This window comes from Rutidosis leptorrhynchoides, chromosome 9, assembly GCF_046630445.1.
Source record: "Rutidosis leptorrhynchoides isolate AG116_Rl617_1_P2 chromosome 9, CSIRO_AGI_Rlap_v1, whole genome shotgun sequence".
Lineage (NCBI taxonomy): Eukaryota > Viridiplantae > Streptophyta > Magnoliopsida > Asterales > Asteraceae > Rutidosis > Rutidosis leptorrhynchoides.
In genome coordinates, this window is record NC_092341.1 from 366372501 (window position 1) to 366384957 (window position 12457).

The following is a 12457-nucleotide window of genomic DNA, read 5'->3' on the forward strand; positions in this document are numbered from 1 at the left end:
AATTTTGTTTAGTTTTACTTCAGTATTGTAACTTTTCATCATTGGTTTCTCAAGTCTTTATGCTTTGTATGTTGCTCGAACTGTTTCATTATACATGATATGCCCCCTTTTCGCTAAAAAAAAAAGTTAAATTAAAATTTATATACATAAAAATATAAATAAATATTACATATTTATTTTTAAAGAAGTTTTTTTTCTTATAAGAGTGCCAGGCTCCGCCCAAGTTTTAGTTCAGGAGGACACTGGTGGCACCATTTAGCCCAGCTCTAGTCCAGGGGTCTAGCCCAGCTCTTCCGCCTTTACAACATATTTGAGGACTGCTGGACGTATATATTGCTTGTATCATGAGCATTAAAGCTTGTAATATCTTTAATTAAATAATTTAAGTGGGTCTCAATTTATTTGAGGAGATATGTCATTGTTGGAAGTGTTTAGTTCAGATTTAGTCTTGAAAAAAAAGTGATATGGAGGTGCTGATGTGGCGCTGAATAATTGATTAGTCCTGAAACGAGCTATCTCTCAAAAAGCCTGCGAAGGGGATTCCAACACCAACTCGGTCTCTGAAACACAAATCTATTTAAAAGATTTTTGAGTTTTGATCACCGGAAAAAAAAACCCTAGAAAATTCATTACCCTGCAATCGTTACTGGGTGTATCTTATAACTATTACTAGTTTAACAACTTACAAATACTACTAATGATTCTAGGGTTCCAGACTTCAATTTCTTGAATTTTTGAATACTCAAATCTCTGCATATGTCTGAAGAAATTAAGAACAAAACTAATAAAGATGATGTCGATAAAGGTAAAAGTAAAACCAATTGGGAATATGTAAGAAGAAGACATCATCAAAACATACCACCACCATCACCCAATTACAGTCATCATCAACATCTTCAGAATAAAAAGGAGAAAGATGAAGAATTGGGGATTTGGGGAATCTTAATTTTTGGACTAATTGGAGCTACTGCTACTACTCTTGCTGTAAGTTTGCTTCTTTTTACCTTTAATTGGATTAATTTGGTGATGTAGCTTTCAGCTTTTGTGTTTATTTTTAGGTTTTCTGCATTTTAATTAGCTTTTAGGGTTTGGTGGGGTGCAATTGTGCAAGTACATGTTTTGGTTGTATTTAGAAGTTGGGTTTGTTAGAGTGTAAAAATTGGGATGCCAAAAACGATATTGGTAATGAAAAATTATGTAAGCTTGTTGAAAATTATAATGATAAGTAATGTGAATATATATATATATATATATATATATATATATATATATATATATATATATATATATATATATATATATATATATATATATATATATATATTCATATGTAGATGTGCATGATTGCTTAACAAAGGTTAGTGGATTGTTAAGCAAATTGTTATATATCTGGGGTTGATGGCTGATTGGGTTATTTTCAAACTAATTGATAGGTTGGACATATGAGACAGATGGCTGATGGGTTTTTTTCTCAGGTAGTCATGTTTATATTTATGATGTTTTTTATAAAATGATATAATGATGTTTGTTGATTTGGGGTCAATATATTGACTATGGTTTTATAAAGATGATGCACAAGGTTAACAAGTCACAGGGGTCATGGAAAGGCACGAGTGGTCGATCTTTCAGATCGAGTTTTCAAGAGGAGTCTTGGAAAAGATATAACCGTCGCATGCAGGAGGAGTATGAAGAAGAAATGGAGAGAGTGGTGCGTTTCTATTTACATTGTCTTTATCGTTTTACTTCATTCGGTAGTATTTGTATGTGCAATATGAATTTGAGTATTTGATATTAAATAACCAGGATTACCGATACTGTATTTATGTAAAGCTAATACGATGTGAAATTGCTCTGCAAATGCTGGTTGTTTACTAATCGATTGATAAAATGACCTACAAGGTTATATTTGTGAAAAAGAAATGGATGACATATGTGACCTGGGGGAGTTAATTTAACTTAATTAGATTAGATTAGTCTTCATTCTAAAACACAAATAATGGAATTGTTTAGGAAAATGCATAAGCAATCCCTATTTAGACTTTAAAGAGCTACTTCACAACGGATATTATATCAGTGGTTATTTAATTACTTCACTACAAGAAAATGTGTGGAAAAACTATGTTGATATAGGTCATAGAGGTACAGTACGTTGCACCATGATGGATTTGTGATGATTCATGTTGATAAATTAATTTTTTTTCTTTTTAATTATGTAGGAGCGTATAAGGCGAATGCAAAGTGTGTTCAATAGGGAGAAAAATAAGTACAAAAGGGGGTACGAAAGTTGGAGGGAAAATAATGGAGGAGGAGGTGGATATCATCAAGATTTTCAAAGGGACGATTGGTATTGGAAGACCAATACATCACAAGGAAACCGAAGTAATTATAATTATAGGGAACCTCCGCGGTCCCCTGTTAATTATTCGTTGTCTCATCACTATGCAATCTTGGGCCTCAGCAGGTATAACTTATTTGTAGTCGTTTTGCTTGTTTTTTGTTTTTTATTTTCTTTCTCTTTTGTAAAGATGGAATAACAAGAAGATCTGTACTTCATAATTTTGTTGATACTCTATAGTTAGCATTTATTATCATGGATTAAGAGGTAACTCTGTATGGGTTAGGTTCGGTGTGGTTGACCTGAAACCCTTTTTTCCAAAAAAGAATGTGTCAAATATGAATATTGTCAGAATGCATTTTTTGAGTGTTAAGTTGTATTTACGGGTATTAATACTAGAGAGTAGAGAGTTCTAGATATAGCTTATGGCCTTTCATCTGTCATCCTAGTATTTATATATACTCATTTTGTAGCGTAGAACAAGCAAGTAATACAAAGTAGAAAAATGTATTCCTTCGAATGTTTGGCTGTTAATCATAGTAGATACTTTGTTAATCATAGCCAGTGGTTGGGGTCCAGATTTCCTTGCAAGAGGTCTCAGCTTCGAATTCTGTCTAGAACGAATATTTAGTGGTGGCCAGGGATGGGTTGGAAACAGCCATAGGAGTAATCCCGCTAATCCTGCTGGGTTGTGTACATCTGAGTATGGGGTCAAATTACTCGCCCTCTTGAGTAGCCCGTAGGGAAAACCTTCTACCTTCAAGATTTTGTTCGTATTTTTGGTTTTCGATTTCAGTTTCCGATTACATGGTATCAGAGCTTGGTTATAGAGTTGTTTACTTATGAATATACCCTATGAGTACATGAGTAGTTGTTCTTAGAAATTACACCCAGGAGAGTGTAAAAGTGAGAAAACGGCACCCTGGAGAGTGCATATCTAGCGAGATTATCCGAGTTAAGGCTTCAGATTTTATTAATCTGTAATTCGTGAAAATCCTACTAGTTCTCCGGTGTGAGCTAGTCCAATCTGACCATTCAGTGATTTATTTTTTAAATTTGGAGTTGTACGTTTTGCTGTACGGCTGTTATTAGAAATCACCCACTTTGAGTGATTATGAGTCTCACCCCCATCGCCAATTGACTCAGACGGCCTCGAATTGCAAACCCTAAGAGTAAATTGAACTTCAGACCACTCACGCCACCACACAGGCCGCTTAGCACCACCGTTCGCGCCCACACACCGGCGCGCGAGGGCAGACGTAACACCATATTTCGCTGTTTTTTCCGGTCAGATCATTTGGTACCCTGGTGTGTATTGGTCCGTTTGGATACTTTGATTTCGAATCAGATTTGTCTGTTAGGTTTTATTGGCTGCTTCTGTTTAGGTTGCTTGAATACTGTTGCTGGATCTTTGAGTTTGTTGCGTCAGTTTATTTCTAAACTGCTTTGTTTGGTTCTCGTTTCTGACTATTAATATTAAATCAACTATGGATGATGCAAAGAAATGTTAAGTTTTTTTGACATTTGCTCCACTTGGTTTGGTCCTGGTTGTTTCTGATTATTATGAAATTAATCAAGGGTAACTATTCTATTCATGGGTAATGAAAGAGGCGAGTTTGGTGGCCCCTAATTTGGTTATGTGGTTGTCCATTGTGAGACGATTTTGGTGCCCCTCGTGAGGCAAATTTGGTTATTTGGATGCCCCCGATAGGGCAAGTTTGGTTATTTTGTCGTCCCAGACGAGTTTGGTTGTAGCCCCTTGTGAGGCTAATTCGGTCATTTGATCGTCCTTGGTGAGACAGTTCGGATGCCCTTGGTGAGGTGTTTTTGTTTGTTTAGAAGGTGTCTGGGGAGACCAAGTGAGGTCTATTGAGACCAAGGTTGGAGAACTCGGATCTCGGGGAGATCTCGTTTGGACATTTTTTGGGAGATCTCGGCATCCCGGAAAATTCTCGGAGAGATCTCGGACGTTGAATTTTTAGTGTTTTTAGTATAAATTTATATATATAAATAAATATATGTATATTTATATACAATGTTACTAGATTTTACAAAAAAAATTCGAGAAATGAGTGAGAAAATCTGAGAAATTACAAGATCTTATGAGAATATTTGAGAAATGAACAAGAAAATTCGAGAAATCGTGGCTTTGACCAAGTTTGACCCAGTTGACCGAGAAGTCTCGGGGCATGGACATCTCGTCTCGGTTGCCTTATAAAAACAAGATCTCGGGAAGAAATAAGGAGATTTACAACACTGATTGAGACAAAGCTGTTTCGGTTGCTTCGTTGCTTTGTTTATTTTTAATATGTTAAAGAGTTAATTCTATATTCTCCTAACACCATTATGAGGACGTTTGTATACATGAACATGAATATCTTGTTTATTTGGCTGAAAATCTATAGTTTCTTGTAAATAGGTCAAGGACAAAGCCATACACAGATGATGAGATAAAGGTATTCCATCAACTCTTACACTGTGACATTCGTACTTTTATTCCTGTGCGGTACTTTTATTCCTGTGCGTTAGATTTTGAAAGAGTTACTTTCTTTAATTCAGACTGCATTCAGGAGCAAGGCAAAACAATTTCACCCTGATCAAAATCAAGAAAATAAAGGTAAGCACTTTACTTTGTTCAAAGTTCAAACTAATAAAATTGTTACTTTATCTATAAGTTGATTGCTTCAAACTAGTATCAATTATTAATTAGAAGATTCATACTTTGTTGATTGCTTCAACTGAAAAAACACATCCAAACATCACATTCTGTAGCTTGCGTATTCTGATTCTTAATTATTGTTGCCACATAATCACCTGAAAATGCAGTTTTGTACACATTTAGCCTAATTATGTTCTTATGTTCAGCCAATCAAGTGAATACGAATTTTGGGTATCATTGAAGCAATGTACCTGATTATAAATAAAAATTGACATTTGCATATTTCTGCAGAAGTTGCTGAAGCAAGGTTCAAGGAGGTTATGACATCTTACGAGGCCATAAAGACTGAAAGAAAGAACATGAAATAGTTAGAGTAAATGTAATTTCGAGAGTGTAAAATAGACACACCCCCGTATATGTGGGTTCCTGCAAAAGTTTTGTTTATATAGTTACCAGATGATTTCTATACGGAGTACTATTTTCTTTTTGGGAAAATAAATTTGCCGCATTAGGATTAACTAGTTAATTACATATACGATATTGGCATTGTTTTATTTTTATTGTCAGTGTATTCTCGAAACAATTAAATTGTAAGGGCTACTGGATCTGTACTTTATGGTTTCATTGATTTAACTATTGTCATGATTATATAAAAGAATTCCTTGCGATAAATATTATGATATGTGTTCAAGCAGCGTGAATCATGTTGAAAATCATTGAGAAGATTATAATTTGTACATAATTGTCTCCATTATAACTAAAGAATCATAGTGCATAAAGTTGTCAATGTGACAGTATAGTAACATATCTTTGGATACAAGGAAATGGTATCAAATAGTTAAACTGCTTACATCTGAATGCATCTTTTGCGTACATCTTGCGTACATCTGAATGAAAACACGCAATGTCACTGAATAACCTAAACAAGAAATATCTCCCCCGTTTACATATGTAAGATAAATCTTGTCACTTTATCTTAAACTCGAAAGCATATGTAATACAAGATTATAAAACAAGAACTATCGGTTATTTTAACGGTATAATTGTTTTGAGCAATGTTTTTTTCCTTGATTGTCATAAAAAGGTGTGGTGATGTTTCTATAAGAAAAGTTTATGTATATGGTCTAACAAATACTTGTGCCACAAAAAGTCAACTGAACTACACATTTTATAATTATAAAGAATATATAAAAACTAAAAGCAGTAGAGTCCAACGAAGACTAACTCAATGAACCAGAGCAATAGAAACAAAGAATATGAACTACAACTACTGTTACTACAACCAGTAATAAACATTATCATACAATTCAAAGCTTTATCCTCATGTTGACTTCCACCACCATCTTCATCTTCCTTGATTATGTTTAGATTTATATTTTCTTTTCTATTTGCAGTTTTCTTCTACTCCTAACGAGTAATTGCTTCAAGCAGTCGATGGAGTAGGAGGAGCTCTGTAATATGCAGGCACTGTTGCAGGGAAGAACATCTGCCTAACTCCTTCCGCCTTAATGATTGGAAATATAATTCCAGAAGCACCCTGCAATTTAACCAGGGTCCGTGTTTATATCCCAATATGTTTATCCAACAGCTAGAGATGCACAAAATTAATTATTATTAATGTATTAATTAGTGTAATAGATAATAATAATAATAATAATAATAATAATAATAATAATAAAAAAAAAAAAAAACTGAATAAAGTATACTCACTGAGATCAAACGGGCTCCAATCCACATTCGTTTAAGGGAGGGGAAAGGAAGTAACAACCGACCCACACCATACACTGCAACTGCAAAGAAATGTACAACCAAAGTCAAGGGTCGAGGGTTCAAACCGGAGAGCAACGATACGGGTCCATTTGAAAAGACACCCCCAAGGCTTAAATAGTCGAAGCATGCCTCTCGCATTTCTTCTCTTGCTTCATCAGGTGAAGCGCTAAAAACCTTGTATAATGCTCCTGCTAATGTGTTAATTGTGGATGCCACTGGCTGCAAGATCAATATAGAAATTGTATTTTGAGTTGGCCATTCATAAAACAAGTAAATGGGTCTTCTTTTTTCTTAAAACAAGTTAACAAGAATGCAATGACATCCTTAAATAGGACCAAAAGTGAAAGAAAATAACACCGTCAAAAAAATTTCAACGGTTTTCAAGTTTACATTCATATGGAAAAGTAAACAGAAACTTTTTAGAACCTAATCAAACATTAAAGAAAGAAATGGGTCCGCCAAATGACTTTGACAGACAGGACAAAACGCATAAATTGTTGGAGATGGTCAAAATGGGCTGGTCAATATGAGATTAGACAAAACACATTTGATCCAAGATTAGTGTGATTTTTATGCATGATTAGTTTCAAAAAATTTAAAAGTTCAAAACTATGGTCTAATAAATCCCAATCAAACCATATAAAACTAAATGAGACAATTACACAAATCATCCTTTAAGTTTGGCCTATATTTCACTAGCAGTCCTTTATGAACTTCATTTACACGGTTACACCAATCATTCTTTATTTTGAAACTTACTAAGCCGATTGTCCTTTAGCCTAACGACCCTTGACTAATAAGGACCAGGTGTATTATTTCCATAGTTACAATCAATATAACTATGAGTAAAATATCTATAAATTCTAAAATATGTGTAGATACATTATTAGGTGCACAGAACATCATTGTGTAATTTATAAACTTAAAGGACGATTTGTGTAATTTTATCTAAATAAACGATTCGAAATTGACACCTCATGACACTACATACATAAGAGTTGAAGTATAATGAAACATACGCAACTAACCTTACGCAAAGTATAAAATGACTCTAGATACTTGCAGAGAGTATACGAGTCATTGAGATCACGTAAAGGCATAAGAAGATTTCGTAACACAGCTATATCAGATAAAGCTACAGTCATTCCTCCACCTGTAAGAGGATGGCGCATGTTAAATGCATCCCCCATTAACAAAGCACCTGGTGTTGGATGAGGTGCAGCAGGCATGCTTCTATTAGGCATCGTTCTCATGTTTCCTTTATCAACTGTTGCTATAAATGCATCCTGCAATTCTGGAGGAATCTGTATATGAAAACGATAAAAAAAAATTATAATAGCCAACTCATGTGATAATAATGTATAAAGAAAATGAAGGTTATGTTTATACCTGAGGAGCAACAACTGTCTTCAAATACTTGGATAGATCACCGTTTGAAACAGAGGGTACTTTTTGACCAGGTACATCAACCAGACATCGAATTTCTGTACTACTGATACGGTAGAACAAGATGGGCGATGGGTCTGCTAAAACAACATGACCATGGTTCTCGTATGGTAATTGGCAGTTCTCCAAGATCAGACCGACAAAACATGAGGGCACCTCAACCTACAAATAAGAAATTCATTTATCAGTTATTATAGTTACAAAATGAGCAAACTATATTATGGAACTTGGAAGTTATCCTCACCTGGGGAGTGCATAGGGAGCCTCGTAAATTTGAAAAGCAGCCATCACATACAATGGTTAAAGGAGCATATGCTTTCATTACTTCGCCAGTTTTACTTTTGTACATCACACCTTTGATAATACCATTTTCTTCAAGAAGTGATGAGACTGTTCCTTGCTCCAATTGAACACTGCATATGTACATACGGGGTAAATTTGTAAACAATTGCATCTAAAGTACTTAAATTTTTTTAAGCAATTGCATCTAAAGTACTTAAAAAATTGCACGTACAGGTGGCAGAGTTGGTTGGGTAACGTCACCACTAGTCAAAAAGAGTTCAGGTTGAAAAAAGTCAATTTTTTTTTGTGGAAGACAAAACGTGCCAGGTCATGTTGGGCTGGCTCACTAGCATTCTATTGTCAATTTCAAGAAAGTATATAGAAAATATAAATATTTGATGCGTTAATGGTGATTACTAGAGCAATATTATAATAATGATAAATCCTTAGATAAAACAATGAAGCGGGTCGTAAGTGGCTTGTTCCTTTGGTCAACTTTCACCCGTTTAACCGATTTGCTAAATTGACTTGTTTCGGTTAAATGAGGTTAACTATATTTGCTAATTCGTAAGTAAATGGTCGAGACATACTTGGGAAGTGTGGATGCTTTCTCCCTCATCCTCTGTATAAATCGACCATTGTGAAAGCTTCTTCCTGCCACATCTGCATGAAAATTCTCTAAAGGATAAGAAAGGCGAGTGTTCTTTCCGTCCTTGAAAAGGGCATATCCAAAAACCTTTTGAGCATCGATATCTTCAACACAATCTGTAGTAATGAAAAGAAGAAAAAGATAAAGAATAATCCAAAAAATACTACCAGTAAAAGATTATGCTAAAAAAGGACACTGTAAGATCAATAGTTTCCGCACCTTCAAGCCCCAATTCCATCAGTTTCAGATAACCACCTGGTTGTAAGAGTTCACCGACAATTCTATCAGGCTCAGTCAAATCCCTTTCGATTACACGTACCCTACGTCCATCCTACAGTCCAAAGCATTACCAGCTAAGTTTTTCACTAAATGACATACCATAACATAAAACCTAAAGATAACATAAATGGCTAACCAAGTCACATAAATGCATAATCAATAAAACATACACATAAACCGTTTCATTCGTTGTTAATGCTGGCATTTACTGGAAATTTTCTTGTTTCCATATTGTAACAAAGAATATATCTTCTCTACTTCTACTTTACAATATTCTTGATACAAAATGTCGCCAAATATAGAAAGGATCCTAAAACGAGTAACATGAGAACAACAAATCAAACGATACATGGTACGAATTGTCCATCAGCAAGTGCTACTGGACGTTTTTATGCGGTATCAAATTGGTACCTGCTGCCTACCCAAGTTTCCAGATACTGATTTAAATTTTCCCTAACAGCATTGTTTGACCACTATTTTATTGTATATACTTGAAGTCTTCCCAAAAAAAATATATTTTTTCATCCCTATAACTATAAGAGTATAATTATTCTGCTTTTTTTTTTCTTTACTTCTTGGCCTATTCATATATGCTATTAAATTCACAGTCCAAACAATAAACAATTGCTTCCACAACACAAAATGCTAAAAATTGATCAAATATTATAACTACAAATAACACCAACTGACATCTTAACTTCTATAAAAAAGTTAAAACAACACAAACATAGACATACACAAATTCAAATGTGTTATGTTATATACATAATCATCAATAACAGTTAGAACATAAACATAGACACTGTTAGTAAATAATTTAACCTAACAAAGCCCTAATTTCCACCTTAATACATAAGTATCATACACACATATACACCAATTTGCATGTATTTTTTCTATCAGCTCAGATTTACATAATATGATGATATTCAGTACAAATTCAAATTAATTTGATAAGCTCAGCCATTAAATGAATATATGCTGTATATATGTAATTATATACATACATAGACATATATATACTAAATTAAGAATAATACTACTATGGAAATCATACCTTGCCGAGAGTATGAGCGAGAGCAGCACCAGCCACACCAGCACCAACGATAATGACGTCAGCATCATTATCTTCGGATCTACAATGACCGTCGATGGAGATTGTTTTGGCCGTGTTAGTTACCGGAAAAACTTTACGAGCATTTTTCAGAACGATGAATGCGTATAATAATATAAATCCAATAACAGATGCGAAAATGTAAGCGATGAGTATATGATCGGCCATTTCTCCGATCAATGTCGCCGGCGAGTCAGTCAGAAGTGGGTTTTTTTTGCTTCGCTAGATCTCGGTGGAGATTAGCGATAACGAGAATATAAACGTGTCTGCATATATATAGTGCCGGGCCTTATATTAAATTAATAATTATAATTACTAGTATTAGAGTATTTGTAGTGGTCGGGGCGTGGATCAGGGGCGTGAGTTGCTTTTTGTACTTTTTTGATGACTAGTACGTGTGCGTTGTTTTTGTGGAGTAGTGGTGGTGTGGGTTTTTGGTGTGGGTTGGAAGTATTGTGATGATGTGTAAAAATATAATTGGGTTAGGTATTAAAAAGGGATATAAAATAATATTTTTAAATTAATAAAAAATTAAAAAAAAAGTAAACAACACCGTTGCCTACCCCGTTGCAGCCCCACGGACGCCACCTTTTTTTGGTTCAGCAACGCCTCAATACGGATCAAGAGGGATAGCGCCTGCTGCCACCTCATCACCCGCGCCCTCCTTCCCCAACCGATACAAGGGGTCTTAGATTGTTGATGTTTTAACACGCACCACTTTTACATTTTTAGATCTATTTACACTTTTATCTCATAAACTTACAGATATGTTCTAAATTATCTCATAAACTTAAAGATATGCTTCTAAATTAATCTAAGGAGTTGAACTTATTATATTATTATTATTGTAACTATAATTAAGAGTAAAATAGGTAATTAGATGTACATGAATCAAAAAGTAGTGTGTAAGGATCATCTCCCTTTAACTAATAGTACTCTGTCATATTTATATTAAAATATTAATATATAATATCATTATGAGAAGTGATTCTCACACACTAATTTTTGACTAATATACATTTTTGTCTTATAAACTTACAGTTATACACCTAGATTAATCTAGAGAGTTGAACTTATATTATTATTGTAAGTATAATTAAGGATTTAATAGGTAACTAAGTGTACATGGATCAAAATGTGGTGTGTGAGGATCACCTCATTAACTATCACTCCGTAATATTATTATTCAATAAATATTTAATTTAATTTAATATATTTTTTAATTTAATATTGATTTTATATAATAATATATCATTAGTATTAATTAATGGGAGGTAATCCTCACACATCACTTTTTGATCCATGTACACTTAATTACCTATTTTACATTTAATTATAATTTATACATACAATAATAATATAAGTTCAACTTCCTATGAGCTACATGGATCAAAAAATGGTGCGTGAGAATCACCTCCTTTAATTAATACGAGTAACGAATAACTAATGAATATTATATATGATATTTGATGTCAGTTAGGTCATTTTTTTATTATTTTTCTTAACTGTATTATATTAAGAAAACGGCATTTGGCCCACTTCGTTGACCCTAAAATTTGGGTAAAAAAACATGGTTATTCAAATAAAAATAATAATAAAAAAAAAGATAAGGACAAAATTGTTGGCGATATGTTGACGTCAGCATAACGTTAATTGAAAACACTTTAGCGACCAACAATTGGGGCTCCGCCGTCATAAGTATTGTAATTGTAATTGTAATTATGCTCTATTTATATATTTAAAAATTAAAAATAGTTACTCTCTTAAATCATCATAAGTGTTATGTTATGTTTTGACATTTATTAATTTTTTCTTAAATTGGTAAAAAGGAGAATTTTGAGATATGTAAAAATTAGTGGCTATTAAATTTAAACAAACTATTAGGAAACTTCGTGTTCCATCATTATTAAGTTCTAGCATATT

General features: G+C 33.7%; 2 protein-coding genes across 3 annotated transcripts; one reads left to right on the top strand and one right to left on the bottom strand.

Moving 5' to 3' along the window:
• The first annotated feature begins 538 nt into the window (after window positions 1–538).
• LOC139866159 (uncharacterized) lies at window positions 539–5666 on the top strand. The gene is made up of 7 exons (XM_071854299.1): window positions 539–984; window positions 1434–1475; window positions 1568–1708; window positions 2217–2461; window positions 4755–4791; window positions 4895–4952; window positions 5286–5666. Exons 1-7 carry the CDS (start codon window positions 757–759, stop codon window positions 5360–5362), a joined length of 828 nt encoding a protein of 275 aa, XP_071710400.1. The 5' UTR covers window positions 539–756; the 3' UTR covers window positions 5363–5666.
• A 453-nt stretch (window positions 5667–6119) lies between these two features.
• Window positions 6120–10764, bottom strand: LOC139865760 (squalene monooxygenase SE1-like). 2 transcript variants are annotated; one of them, XM_071853858.1, is made up of 8 exons: window positions 10478–10764; window positions 9361–9472; window positions 9083–9257; window positions 8455–8623; window positions 8154–8372; window positions 7793–8068; window positions 6705–6983; window positions 6120–6531 (listed from the first exon to the last, which is right to left on the bottom strand). In XM_071853858.1, exons 1-8 carry the CDS (start codon window positions 10700–10702, stop codon window positions 6418–6420), a joined length of 1569 nt encoding a protein of 522 aa, XP_071709959.1. In that variant the 5' UTR covers window positions 10703–10764; the 3' UTR covers window positions 6120–6417. The 2 variants fall into 2 exon arrangements, with proteins under 2 accessions (XP_071709959.1, XP_071709960.1); XM_071853859.1 differs by having other exon boundaries at window positions 6449–6582.
• Between the last annotated feature and the right edge of the window lie 1693 nt (window positions 10765–12457).

Excerpts from the sequence above, each read along its gene's own strand:
- LOC139866159 (XM_071854299.1), top strand. The coding sequence starts at position 757 with ATGTCTGAAGAAATTAAGAACAAAACTAATAAAGATGATGTCGATAAA. Across the intron at positions 1,476-1,567 it reads CTGATGGGTTTTTTTCTCAG|ATGATGCACAAGGTTAACAA; the intron begins GTAGTCATGTTT and ends GGTTTTATAAAG. Across the intron at positions 4,792-4,894 it reads ACACAGATGATGAGATAAAG|ACTGCATTCAGGAGCAAGGC; the intron begins GTATTCCATCAA and ends TCTTTAATTCAG.
- LOC139865760 (XM_071853858.1), bottom strand. The coding sequence starts at position 10,702 with ATGGCCGATCATATACTCATCGCTTACATTTTCGCATCTGTTATTGGA. Across the intron at positions 9,473-10,477 it reads TCGCTCATACTCTCGGCAAG|GATGGACGTAGGGTACGTGT; the intron begins GTATGATTTCCA and ends TTTGGACTGTAG. Across the intron at positions 8,069-8,153 it reads AGACAGTTGTTGCTCCTCAG|ATTCCTCCAGAATTGCAGGA; the intron begins GTATAAACATAA and ends TTTCATATACAG.